General features: G+C 31.0%; 1 protein-coding gene across 1 annotated transcript in view; it reads left to right on the top strand.

Moving 5' to 3' along the window:
* Nucleotides 1-12403, top strand: part of LOC127178984 (inactive phospholipase C-like protein 2) — a 53815-nt gene extending 41412 nt beyond the window's left edge. Inside the window, exons 5-6 of the mRNA XM_051132213.1 lie at nt 7553-7662; nt 9222-12403. Coding sequence (XP_050988170.1) covers nt 7553-7662; nt 9222-9440 — 329 coding nt within the window. The 3' untranslated portion in view covers nt 9441-12403. The remainder of the gene's footprint in view (nt 1-7552; nt 7663-9221) is intronic.
* Nucleotides 12404-15009: the final 2606 nt, after the last annotated feature.

Below are 15009 nucleotides of genomic sequence, written 5' to 3'. Positions count from 1 at the left end.
AAATGATAAAAAATAACATTGCATCTAAGCCAAAAATGCATGCAAAAAAACAAACAAAAAAACAATTGTAGCATACTATACAGTTGAGGTCAAATGTTTACATTCCCCTTTCAGAATCTGCAAAATATTAATTATTTTACCAAAATAAAAGGTGTTAATACAAAATGCATGTTATTGTTCATTTAGTATTGACCTGAATAAGATATTTCACATTGTTTACATATAGTCTGCAAGAGAAAATAATAGTTACATAATAATAGTTATAGGGTCATTTTCGTAATTTCAACTATTATTTTCTCTTGTGGACTATATGTAAATTAATTTTATGTGAAATATCGTATTCAGGTCAGTTCTAAATAAACAATAACATGCATTTTGTATGATCCCTCTTATTTTGGTAAAATAATTATAATTTCTGAAATTCTGAAAGGGGGATGTCAACTTTTGACCTCAACAGTATACTGTGATTGTTTTTGAATTATCATTAATAAAAAACTTTCTACCAGCAGGGGATAATAACTAGCCCAAAGTGGACTAATTTAAAACCTTGGTTTCCATAAATATAATTGATGGTCCTGAAAGGGTCCCAGCTTGACACAATGTAATAAAAACATGACACTAAGTGCAGAACTGAAAATACAGGGTCAAAGTGGCTGACAAAAACGCTTATTAAAACAATTATGATTATCTGCAGGTTGAATAGAGAAAGCACATTTCTGTGTGTTTTAAAATTGAGTTGGCCCATACACAGTAATGAAGCTTTATGTTTTGAATTTGCTGTTTTTTTGCAACAGGGATGAGTATGCAAGAAAAAAAACATGATGCAATGCAATAATGTATTTTGCAACATGGAATTAAGCTATTTTCTGTTAATGTGCGACACTTCTAAATCATTATCCATTATAGATAACTACACGAATGTGTACAGTAAACGCTAAAAATATTTGTGCTACAAACCAGCGAGTTTGTTTGTTGCAATAAAATAATGTGACGAAAAATGTCATGCTTTATAAAGCAGCGCAATGTACATCTCTAAAATAACTAGTGAATTACACTGAAGTTCTCGCACATACATACCACAAAATCAGACTTAATTAGCACGGGTATATTTGTAGCAATAGCCAAAAATACTTTTATGCAAAATCATTAGAATAATAAGTAAAGATCATGTTCCATGAAGATATTTAGTAAATTTCCTACCGTAAATATATCAAAACTTAATTTTTGATTAGTAATATGCATTGCTAAGAGAATTTTTCCTTGATTTCCTCAATATTTAGATTTTTGTTTTTTTTTGCACCCTCAAATTCCAGGTTTTTAAGATAGTTGTATCTCGACCAAATATTGTTCTATCCTATAAATCTAAATAAATAAATAAAAATGATCCTTATGACTGGTTTTGTGGTCCAGGGTCATGTTTAAATTACAAAAGGCACTGGCTCTTGTGCTTAAAATAAGGTGTATACAGTGTGTATTGATGATAATGTACTCATACTCAGGCCTTTCAAGATGTAGATGAGTTTGTTTCTTCATCAGAACAGATTTGAAGATATTTAGCATTCTATTACTTGCTCAGCGATGGATCCTCTGCAGTGAAAGGGTACCGTCAGAATGAGAGTCCAAACAGTTGATTAAAACATCATAATAATCCACAAGTAATCCACACCACTCCAGTCCATCAATTAACATCTTGTGAAGCCAAAAAGCTGTGTGTTTGTGAGAAACAAATCCATCATTTTGACACTTTTTACTAAAAAACCAAACCATTGCGTATGAATCCATAATTCATAATATTGCTTTCTCCACTGAAAAAGTCGTCTGAATCAGAGAGATCTGCACAAATCTAGCACTGTTTACAAGCAAATACCATCCAGAACAGTTCAAAACAAATATGTGACTTTGGAACTTAAGTAGCACAGGTATATTTGTAGCAACAGCCAACAATACGTTGTATGGGTCAAAATTATCAATTTTTCTTTTATGCTAAAAATCATTAGGATATTAAGATCACATTCCATTAAGATAGTTTGTATATTTCCTACCGTAAATGTATCAAAACGTAATTTTTGATTATGCATTGCTAAGCACTTCATTTAGACAACTTTAAAGGCGATTTTCTCAATATTTCGGGTTTTTTTTTTTTCCTCCACCCTCAGATTCCAGATTTTCAAATAGTTGTATCTCAGCCAAATATTATAATATGCAATATACATTAATGGAAAGCTTATTTATTCAGCTTTCAGATGATGTATAAATCTCAATTTAAAAAAAAATTATCATCACATTATGGTTTTGTCTGTATTATGGGCTCATATTTTGTCCAGAACCGACAGTTTAAAGTTAAAACATCTTATCAAAACATCTTATAAACATGCAACTTTTCACTTCACAAACTGTTAATTGATGGACTGGAGCTGTGTGTATTACTTGTGGGTTATTGTGATGTTTTTATCAGCTGTTTGGACTCTCATTCTGACGGCACCCATTCACTACAGAGCATCCATTGGTGAACAAGAGATGTAATTACATACATCTCAAAATCTGTTTCAAACTCATCTTGGGTGGCCTGAGGATGCACATTTTCAGTTCTGGGTGAACCATTCCTTTAATCTGTTTATGCACAAATCTGTGCATCTAAAAAGCATGCATGAAAATGTTTTGATGCACCAGCATGCTGCCATTGAAGTCTCTCTCGTTATTACGGTTGACAGGCTGTGCATGAAGCATAGCTGTGCGGCATGCTAGACTACAGGCATTTGTGTAAAATGAAGTCATTTAAAGCACATAAAAGGCTAGGAAGTGATGCGCAGGTGTCTTAGAAGCACGCCGCCGCCTTCGCACATGCAGTGGTGCGCTGCGGCGTTCTTTCATGCTGTCTGCGCTGTGTCACAGAGCTCGCATCCACAGAGGCGCCGCGCGTGTGGAATGACAGCCCGGGTTTTCCCACTCTTCCTACAGTATGTTGCTAGGCAACCCCTGCCACGAAGAGCCGTCGGAGCACCATTGGCCGCTTTCCCCGGCACGATCACGCATCATTAACCCGACAGCACCTCTCCTTGCTTACCGCCGTCAAATCCGAGGGGCTCGCAGACGCAAGAGCCCACCACCACCGAGGTTAACAGAGTGTGAAAGTAACGTCAGGAATGAATACAAATCATCTTGAAATATGCTCGTGCGGCTCGCCGTAATGGCTTCCCCCTCTTGAGCATTATTGCTCTATTTGTACAAAGTCAAACACTGTCTCCCTAGGCTTGTGTGCCGCCTCATTGGCCAGCGATCTGCATCTAGAGAGCGCTGTTTAAGCCGCGATCTCCTTTTAGAGAGGGTTTACAGCTGGGGGAGCGTTTGCACACCTAGATATCATGGCAGAGGATGCGCAACAGATGCGCGTTTATAGGTGGATTAACTCTCGCACGTTCTCGCTAATGTACACAGAAAGACAGAAACAGCGCAGGGTTTGATAGACGTTCCCATTGTTAGTCATTCAGGTGTTTTTATAACAGTATTTATCCTAATTCCTTCTCATTTCTTAACTGTGCTTTGCAAAGTTGCTGAACACCAAACATGCAAGTTGATGCATGTATTCTGATGTTTCTGCTGTTCAGTTTAGTGTTCCTAAACCAAAAAATTCCATTGTAAACATGTCACTATCCAAAAAGGACTAATAGTGCAATACAAAAAGAAGCTTAATAGTCCAGTTGTCCCTTTTCCCCCCTCAGGAGAGAAAATGATTTTCAGGGAAAAACAATTTAAATTTTCAGTCTGTTTCTCACACAAACTGCTATTTTCGAATTATGTATACTTTTATAGGATTATTTTTTAAGAATAATTAGTGTATGTTATACTTTAATTTATAGATTATAGTCATTATCAATTATTGTAGTATCTTAGCATTTTTTATAGTTTTATAGTATTATTTTATTTTAGTATTATTAGTTAGATTTATATATAATAGTTTTACTTATAATTTGTAGAATTTTTTAAATAATGGTTTGAATTACATTTGATTTTCCGTATTTTAATTTGTTTAATTTTTATTGACTTTGATCTTTCACTGTTTGTGTTAGTTTTTTATAATAATTTTAACATAACCTCTTTAAATAGAATTAAAAATTTGTTTGTTCCCCAGAAAACACAATTATAGTTTTTAATTAATATTTAAATGAATATTTAAATATTAAAATTTATATATATATATATATATATATATATGTATGTATGTATATGTGTTTTTTGTTTTTTTTTGTTTTTCAGTTTTAATTTTAATTTAATTTTTAGTGATTTTTTTTATGTGCTTAACATGTTTTTATGTAACAATTTTAATATAACTATTTTTAGTATTTTTTTATTTCAATCTGTTCCTCTCAGTTATATACATACATACAATTATATTTTTTAATGTTTAAAATGAGCTTTTAGTTTTATATATTTCAGTTTTAATTTTAATTTCATTTTTAATTTTTTTTATGTGCTTAACATGTTTTTATACAACAATTTTACTATTAACAAATTTAATATTTAATATCTATTTTTAATAATTTCACATTTCAGTGTGTTCCTCACACAGTGTTATTCTAGCATTTGTTTTTTAATACAATTATAGTTTTTAATTAATATTTCAATTAATTATTTTTTATGTGGTTAACATGTTTTTATACAACAATTATTATTTTAGTATTATTTATATGTGATTAGAGTTTATTAATATTTTGAATTAGCTTTTATTTTTATATTTTTCAGTTTCACTCTTTTATTTTAGTTTAATTTGTAGTAAATTTATTTATTTATTTATTTAGTTTAATGTATATTTAGGTTTAATTCATTTTTATTTCAGTTTTAGTTTAGCTTTAGTATTTTTTTTTTTTTATTATTACTTCTTTTAGTTAGTTGCCAAGACACCATTTCTAATTTTTATTTAGTTTTCCCTCTTATATTTATTTTATTTTATTTTATTTCAGCTTCATTTCAAAAATCTTTTTAATAGCTGTAGTTTAAGTAAATGATAATAAACCTACACTCAAAACAATTATATGACTTCAGAATATAGTCATTTGGAATTTTAATTTTCTTTTATGGTACTTTTATGTCAGAATTGTCATTTAGATTATTGTTCAGATTCAACCGCAATCAATCAGTCTGACGAACTTTAGCAAATCCTGTGCTCAGTTCTTCTTCATCAAGTGTTCATTGTAGATTTGTTTCCTGGCAAGCTGATCAAAGTTCTGGAAGTGGCATTGAAAGCAGCCAGTCAGACTGAAACTGGACTGCATTTTCACTCGTATCTTGTCATATTTGCGTGCCACGTGCATCATATTGTTGGTGCGGTGCACCAAACTGTCCCTAAAAAGAGATGTTTCCTCTCCTCAGTGTCCGTTCTTCAGATCAGTGCAAATAAAAGAAAGACAAAGACAGAAACAGAACGATGCGGTTCCTGGGTGACAAATCTCTTCTGTGTTCTCTGCCTTGATGCTAATGCAGGCTGAAAGGATTCGTGTCTGTCTGTCTCCTGCGCCCACGCGCGCATCTTCTCATTGCTGCTTCCTCCCTTCTTTCTCGTCTTCCTCTCTTTTTGTTTTAAGTGTGTATTAGACCCCTGTTTTCTGGTCGCGTCACAAGCGTTTAACGTCCTCGTTTGCGCCGCGTGGCTCAAGGAGAAACTAGACGCTCGCAGTTTACCGCAACAAGCCGCCAGTCAGGACGATGAAAACGCCAAACACAATGAGAGAGATCTGCTGCGTGTGACACAATAGGCCCCATCCTCGTGTCTCCCACGAGGCTTTAATCCGAAACAACAGAATAAACTGGCCTGGTGGTGGTGTTGAGATGACAGGAAGTGAATGCGTTTGTTTGAAGCGTGTGCCCACATCCCATAGTTTCTTTGATCCTGGTTACTAAAGTTGTCAAAGCTTATGAATGCATGTAAGGCTTGACTAGTTGAGGCTGGAGTTCAGATAGCTTGTAAAATCTCACATTGGCCACAAGCCATCCTTCTTGTTTAGCCCTATGGGTGAGTTGTGCATGTTGAGCCAAAACTAAATTTTGGACTCTATTCTTGATGTGTTTGCAATGATTTTAGAGAGCATGATGTTTGAATAACATCTCTGATTTTAAATGCAAGAAAATTTCAGTTTTCAAGTCTTTTCTGCTCACCAAGCCTGCATTTATTTGATCATCAAAAACAGTAAAATTTTGAAATATTTTTACTATTTAAAATAACAATTTTCTATTTGAATATATTTTAATTGCAATTTATTCCTTTGATTTTAAAGCTGAATTTTTAGTATCATTACTCCAGTCACATGATCCTTTTGAAATCATTCTAATATGCTGATTTGCTGCTCAAAAAACATTTATTATTATTATTTGGAAAATAGCCTAATATATTTTTTTTCCGAAGAACAGCATTTATCTGAAATATAATTTTTTGTAACATTATAAATGTCTTTATCATCACTTTTGATTGATTTAAAGCATCCTTGTTAAATAATAGCATTAATTTCTGTAATTTTTTTTTTTTCAAAAAATCACAGAAATGAATTACATTTTGAAATATATTAAAATAGAAAACAGTTATTTTAAATTAGAATAATATTTCATTATTCATTACAAAACAAATATATTTGTTTTTACTGTATTTTTGGTCAAATAAATCCAAGCTTGGTGAGCAGAAGAGACTTCTTTTTAAAAGAAATCTTACTGTTCAAAAACTTTTGACGGGTAGTGTAAATGGAAATAAATAAATATTTTTCTTTGTTCATAGTTTTTTGCTGATTTTGTTCTTAAATTAACATGTTCAATCTTTGTCACAATGGTTGTTTGATTGAAGGCATGATTTCTCAAATTTTTAATTGCAAATTGCAAATACATAAATGTTAAAATTTACACTACTGTTTAAAACTTTATGATCAGTCCATTTTTTTTAATAAATCAATTATAATAAATTAATAATATTTAGCAAGGATGCATACAATTAGTCAAATGTCACAGTAAAAACATTTATAATGTTGCAAAAGATTTATATTTTAAATAAATGCAGTTTTTTTCTGTTCTAAACTTTTTATTCATGACAGAATCCTAAAAAACTGTATCAAATTTTTAAATTTGAAGCAGCACAACTGTTTTCAACATTTATAATAATAAGAAATGTTTTGTGAGTTTCAGCATATTAGAATGATTTCGGAAGGATCATGTGACACTGAAGACTGAAGTAATGATGCTGAAAATTCAGCTTTGATCACAGCAATAAATTACATTTTACAATATATTAAAATAGAAAACAGTTATTCTAAATTAGAATAATATTTCAGAACATTCCTGTTTTACTGTATTTTTGGTCAAATAAATGAAGTTTTTATCACCAAAAAGATAAAAAAAAAAAAAAAGAAAAAAAAGTGGGTAGTACTTGAAATATATATTTAAATATAAATATTAAAAAAAATAAAATAAAATAAATATAAAAATTAAAAATAAAAATATATTTATTTAATTAAAAAAACTTAAAAATATTGTACATTTTTGTCTCTAATCTGAACTTCTGAATCTGTCATTTCAGCAATGGAGTTCCATGAGAAACTGCACGACATGGCGATGAAGGAGGGACTGAAGGGAAGAAAACTCCACAAATCCGTGGAGAGCTTCACCTGGAACATCACGATTTTAAAGGTGATCACAGCTGAGACTTTAAACGGACGTTTAGCACCTGTGAAACATTCTGCTCCCATTTGAGATGACGATTTGCATATATTTTACCCTAAGAAGATTTTAACATTCAGACGTGCTCCTTATGATTTAAGATGCTGTGATGTATCGCAGTTAACATCTTGAATATTTAATGAATATTAATAGTTTCTCAACCAATGTGGCAGTTTTGGGACACTGACTGTTTAATTCGGGGGTTGTACAACCTCCTGTGGAATAAAAAGCAAATAGCCTGTAATAGAATTCAGAACAGCACCGTTAACTAGATTTGCATTTCCTGAAGGAAATACCTCAGTGCTTACACAAGGCAAACAAAAAAAAAAAAGTGTTAAAGGCTGACTATGTTTAGGTGTTAGACATTTGGTTAAGCATAAATAAAATCCTGCTGGCAGCTATTGATTATTAAATAGATGCAAGAAGATAATCAGTATTTAGTATGCAAATACATGCAAGGAAGAAGACCAATCACAATTACTGGATATGCATATATTCATTCATTATATTCAATTCATCAAGGTAATTAAAATTCATTTTAAGCCAAGTTAAAAACTAGTGATAGACACATCAACCAGGCTTATTTAACCATGTGAGATTAACCGTAGTTTCATTTTTGCAAGTACTTAAAAATAAAGAAAAAGTATAAATTTTTTTTTAGTATTTATGAATATTTTGAAGTAACTTATTTAATATTTTGATTTACGTTTTAGTCATTTTGTAAAGTGCTTGTCAATTGTATGTTTGTACAATATTTTTCTTAATTTTGCATTATTTACCAATCCATTTTGTAAATTTTCCATTTTCAATATTGTCTTAAAATTTTTATCAATTTGTTATGTGCTTTTTTCAGTTTTATTAGTTTGATATTTTATATTAATATTTTTCTTTAGCTTTTTTACAGTATTTGTCGCTAAACTTTTTTTAATTACATCAAATACAAACGTTTTTACAAAATACAAAATATTTTTCTTCAACGTTTTTTTTTTTACTTTTAGTAATTTTGTTAGGTGCTTTTGTCAATTTTAATATTCTTTACAAGATTTTCGTAATTATTTGTCTATACTACATTATTTGTCAATAAACTTTTTTTTTACTATAAAAATATAAATATTATAGTATTTGAAGTCAATTTTTATATTTTCAGTAATTTTATTTAAATTTTAGTTTTTATGTTTTGTAATTGTAGTTGATTTTCTGTTCTTTTGTCATTTTAATTAGTTTCAAAAATATTTTAGTACTTCAACCTAAACTTATTAAACTTGACACCCATTTACATATTCATTTCACTTTAGCATTTATTTATTTTAGTAGAATGATAGCCGATCCTTATGACCTTAGAACAAGTAACAAAAAAATAATGGGCATTAGAGCATGATCTGAGATAGATTCCTCATAAAAAATCAGCTGAAGTTACATGCACGGATAAGAACAGGTCTATGCATGAACAAGAAAATATTTTTGCAAGAATACCTGTATGCGGTTATTAGTGATTGAGACCCCTTGTCTCTGCTTGTGTGTGTTTTCAGGGCCAGGCCGATCTGCTGAAACACGCTCGGGCAGAAGTGCTGGAAAACCTGAAACAGATCCACTACGCCGCACTCACCTGTAACCTGGTCAAGGGCGGAACGGGACCCTCGTCGGGGTCGGGCTCGGGCTCCAAGGGCCGCCGCAGCCTGGACGTCATCCCGGAGACCGTCGCGGAGAAGGCGGTCGGGGAGGACTACATCACGGACGAGGAGAACTGAGAGGGTGCCGAAGCGTCCCGCCAAATCCCATAAATCCTCTCCCAGGGTCGGCGTGTACCGAGAGCCGCCGGTGGCCGGAAACGCTTCAGAACGAAACGGAGCGAGCGAAACCAAGGCCTCCTCTACGTCCCGTTCCCGTGTCCATCCGTCCCCCGTCCGTGTCTCTCCTCCTCGGCGCCGCCGGTCTCCGGGGGCAGGTGGGTGTCGACGAGGCCGAACTTCGCTCCAGGTCTTTCTACAAGCACAAACTTTTGAGTATTAGGAGGAATTAGAACTGGAGCCATGAATGTAACGAGACGTCGTGTGCGGATGTGTTGGAGGAAGGAAGAAAGCTGTTTACAATAAAGAACTACTCCGTGTTCTGTCTGCCAAAATAGTATGTGTGTGTATATACAGTATAAATATATGTATGGAGATCTGTTACCTTTTTTGCTATGTGAACTTTTAATGGATCAGATTATTTTGTTAAGAGAAATGGATGTTTTAAAGAGCTCATATTTTATTTGCTTGTACAGAACTTGAGATGTGGATCTTATGAGACGGCCCCGGCCCAGGCCCTTCGTGGGCTTTTTTTAAATTATTTGTATAAATGCAGGAGGATTTTGAGGATGTGGTTCAAGAGAGAATCTAGTTTTAGATATTACCAGCAGCTACTGTACATGTGAATAGGTGAGAGTCTCTGAGACGATTGTTGCTTCTCTATGGCCACGTGCACAATGCAAAGTTGAAATGCATTTACATTTATTCATTTAGCAGACGGTTAAGCAATTTACAAATTACAATTCCTTAATTTGTCATTTTGTGTGTGTACAGAATACAGCACTGAACATTTTGCATAACATGTCCCTAAAAAAAGATAGATGAATGTCAACAGTTTAACCCAGTGGTTCTCAACCTTTTTGAAGCCAATGCCCAAAATTGTTCAAAACAATATTTGGAGGAAAAATATATTAAAAAATATATATATTTTACTCAATCTAAAATATATTGGAGTATGGTTTATAATGCCCTAAATATTTATTAATTTAGAATTCAATTTTATAATTACTATTAAAATTGAAATCATCTGAAGGCCTCACTTAATTTGATAATGTTTGTAAATAAATATTTCACTAAAAATTTGTACTTAAAAAAAAGGCATGCCTAACATAAATAAATAAATAAAATGACCTAAATGCGAAAGCAAAATTAATTAAAATTATTTTTAATCATTAATCATTATAATAATTTGACAGCCCCTCTTATTTTGTAAGATTAACAATAACAGTTTTTAAAAATGTGTTGTATTTACAATTTTATTAACCCAGTGGTTCTCAACCTTTTTGAATGGAAATGAATTTTTTGGAGTTTTGAAGGAAATATATTTAAAATATATATATTTTACTGACAATTTTTACTCTATAAAATATATTGGTTTATTATTAATTAATTTACAATTAAATTGAATAAGTATAATTAAATTTGAAATCATTTGAAGGCCTCACTTAATTTGAAGGATTAAGGATTTAAAAAATATATTTTAAGTAAAATTTTTACTTAAAAAATAAATAAATAAATGAACCTAAATGTTTTATTAATGTAAAATGGTCTAGAATTTAAAATTAAATAAAATTATTGATAAACATTAATCATTATAATAATTTGACAGCCCCTCTTATTTTAAAAGATTAACAATAAAGATTTTTAAAAAACATGTTTTAGTTGCATTTTTTATTTAGCAGTATAAAGTATTTTTGTAAGTATTTTTGAGTATGGCACCCCAATATATTTGAAAATTAATTCTAAGTAAAATCTTGCTTAAATTTAAATTGGAAAAAATATATACATTTATAAATTGGAATAAATAATAATAATAAAATCACTATAATTTGATGCAAAGGGGATAAATTAAAAAAAAAAAAAAAAAAATATATATATATATATATATATATATATATAAATGAAAATGTAAGAACTTTTCTATGACTAGAATTTCAAATTAATTACAATTTTCAAATTAAAATCATTTGAAGGTCCCTATAAATTTAAAGGATTAAGGATAAGGATTTTTTTAATATTAATATTTTTTTTTTTTTTTTTTAAATAAAATATTTCAGAGTAAATAAATAAACGCATATATTCATGATAAAAATGCCCTAAATGTTTTAGGCTTGTATTCATTTAATTTTTTTTTTTTTTCCAGATTTAGAAATTTAAAATGAATTCAAATAAACATTACAAATCTTTTTAAATCATCTCGAGGCCCCCTTGGACATTTTACCTACACTGAGAATAACTGCTTTTACCAACTTGCCGTTAGGTATTTTTAAAGAACGTCATATTAGTTGCCTTTAAAATGTCATATTTAATATTACTTGCTATTTCTTAAAACCACAATTCACTCATTAAATTGCTAGACAATTTTAAAGTAATTACAAAGTTAATCCTACATAAAATTGTTCTCATTAAATGAGTGACAGCCTGATTTCCCTGCAGGGTGCATGTGGCCTTTGAGAGCAGACTGAATACTGTACGTCAAGTGTTACGATTAAAGCTTCTCATACATTCCTGGAAACGAAGTAGTCCGTGTGTGTGTGTGTGTGGCTACTGTTCAAAAATGATTCTGCTTTGTTGCTGAAGTTCTGTCTTACATTGCCTTTTTAACCCGACTTCTTCTAGTTGCTTCTAGTTTGTAAATGTTTGTTTGCGGCTCATTCCGTCGGTCTTCTCATTGTGCCAATCTACTGTTGGACCCTGTGAACCACTTCCATTGGATTTTACACGTTGTGACCAGAGATTAAACTGGACATGAAAAAGAAACAAGTTTGTTTATACATTTCAGTGCTGTTATTGTGTATTTATAATTCTAGTTAACCATTTATACCAGTCAGGAGTGGATGATAGTTTCTAAGAGAATATCAGTTTTGTTTAACGCTGTCAAGACCCAATGCTCTGAAATAAACCATGTTAATTACATTCTTGAACTGTTTCAAGTTTCTTATTGCACTCAAACCCGAATATATATAATAGTTTGGGGTTTGTAAGGTATTTATAGTAAATGCTTTTGAAATAAGTCTCTTCTGCTCACCAAGCAGAAGACAAGATTAAAAATACAGTAAAACAGTTATAATAATATAATAATAATAGTTATAATATATAAATGCATTTTAAAATAACTGTTTTCTGTTTAAATGTATTTTAAAATGTAATTTATTCCTGTGATCAAATCTGAATTTTCAGCATCATTACTGTAGTCTAGTGTCACATGATCCTTCAGAAATCATTTTAATATGCTGAAACATTTCAGATGTTTTCAAAAATCTTTCTGACACAGTTCTGACAATTCTTTCTTAGAATTGCAAGATATAAAAACGATATTTAAAAAAATATTAACTTGTGATGCTGAGAAAAAGTAAGCATAGCAAAATAAAAACTAGACATTTTTTCCTTGTAATTATGAGAAAAAAAGTTTCTTTTCCCATCACAAGAAAAAAAAAATATTTTGGAGGATTTTTTTTTTTATTATTATTATTTAATAAAATATTGTAGAGTATTGTAGAGCCTAAAAAGTTTAGATAATTGATAAATTATATATGTGTGTGTGTTTGTTTATTTATTTATATTTATTTATATGTATGGTTTATTTATTTATTTTTATTTATTTATTTATTTATTTTTCTGGAATCTTTGAATTTTCACTTTTGGTCAATTTAGTACTGAAATTTCAAAATTACCACCACAGAATGAAAAAAAGAAAAACTTATTTCACAGTTCTGACAATTCTTTATTAAAATTGCAAGATATATAAAAAAAAAGATATAAAAAGACAAACTTGCAATTCTGAGAACAAAGTAAGAATAGCAAAATATAGACTTGGCATTCTGACATTTTTCCTTGCAATTGCAAGAAAGAATAAATTAAAAAATGTATTCTTTTATTCTTTTTATTCAAAGAATAAAAATTAAAAATAGGTAATTGATAAATTAGTTAATTGAGGCTTTTTTTATAACTGATAAACTAAGGTTAATCGAGAATTATATAAATGCAAAATTGCGAGAAAAAAGTCTGAATTGTGATATAAATAGTTGCTTTTACTTTGTTTTTACCCTTTGGTGGAAACAAGCTTCCATAAATTACTGCATCCTTATGCTTAATAAAAACGGTAACACTTTACAACAAGGTTCATTAGTTAACATGAACTAAGAATGAACAATGCTTCTACAGCATTTATTAATCTTAATGTTCATTTCAGCATTTACTAATGCATTATTAAAATCAAAAGTTGTGCTTGTTAACATTGGTTAATGCACTTTGAACTAACATGAACAAACAGTGAACGACTGTATTTTTATTACCTGACATTAACAAAGATAAATAAATAGTGTAATAAAAGTATCATGAACTATTTTAACAAATAACGCCTTACAGTAAAGTGCTACCACAAAAACATTGTCTTACTCATTTATTTTTTAAATCCTACTGACAGAACTTTTGAATTGTAGTGTATATATTTACGTACACTGGATTTACAGTTATTCTGTAACATTTCATAAGTTGTCCTTTCAGCATAAGAATGCGTCCAGGTAAGACCAACAAAGAGTCAGTGAAAGCAGCGTCTGTCGTGTACATGAAAGATCATTAAATCATGGCTCTCTGGCGCTCGCTGGACTCTAAAGTACACAGTAATGACACCTGAAAGAGATGATATACACTCTCTACCTCTGTTTACCTTCCAGCCATTAGATGAATCACGCTTGGCTCTCGCTCACGAGCTTGCGTAATGGCAATCGTAATAATGATTGCGACGAGAGTCTCTGGTGTTATTACCCAATAGATCTCTCTCAGACGGCTGCGTTTGAACACGGCCCATCCTGAGAGATCTATAGCAACCCCGGAGAGCCGCTACAGATTTTTCACTCGATGACATGACTGAAGGCATTACTATTGATTACATTACAATTTGTGGAAAGCCATGGAAAAACCCCAGGGACATCTGGGACTGTTGCTAAGGACACCTGGGATGGTTCAACTCAAAATGGGACACGGATACACTCCATTTGAAGTCATTTATATTTCATCCACTCTAATGTGGCATTAAGCGGAAACTCTTTCACAAGACCTGACATATCTGTTAGAGATTTTTAGAAACAAATGTGAAAAACCCCAGACCTTAAGTAGCACGGGTATATTTGTAGCAGTAGCCAAAAATACACTGTATGGGTCAAAATGATCGATTTTTCTTTTATGTCAAAAATCATTAGGATATTAAGTAAAAATCATGTTCCATGAAGATATTTTGTAAATTTCCCACTGTAAATATATCAAAACTTAATTTTTGATGAGTAATATGCATTGCTAAAAAACTTAATTTGGACAACTTTAAAGGCTTTTTTCTTAATACTATGATTTTTTTTGCACCCTCAGATTTCAGATTTTCAAACAGTTGTATCTCAGCCAAATATTGTTCAGATGATGTATAAATCTCAATTTAAAAAAAAAATAGGATTGGTTTTGTGGTCACATATTGAGATTACCAATAAAAATACTATTTATCAGAGATTTTTCTTAGTAATGATATCAACAACTACAT

This window comes from Labeo rohita, chromosome 16 (genome assembly GCF_022985175.1).
Source record: "Labeo rohita strain BAU-BD-2019 chromosome 16, IGBB_LRoh.1.0, whole genome shotgun sequence".
Classification (NCBI taxonomy): Eukaryota; Metazoa; Chordata; class Actinopteri; order Cypriniformes; family Cyprinidae; genus Labeo; species Labeo rohita.
This window is presented reverse-complemented; position numbering and strand designations above follow the sequence as displayed.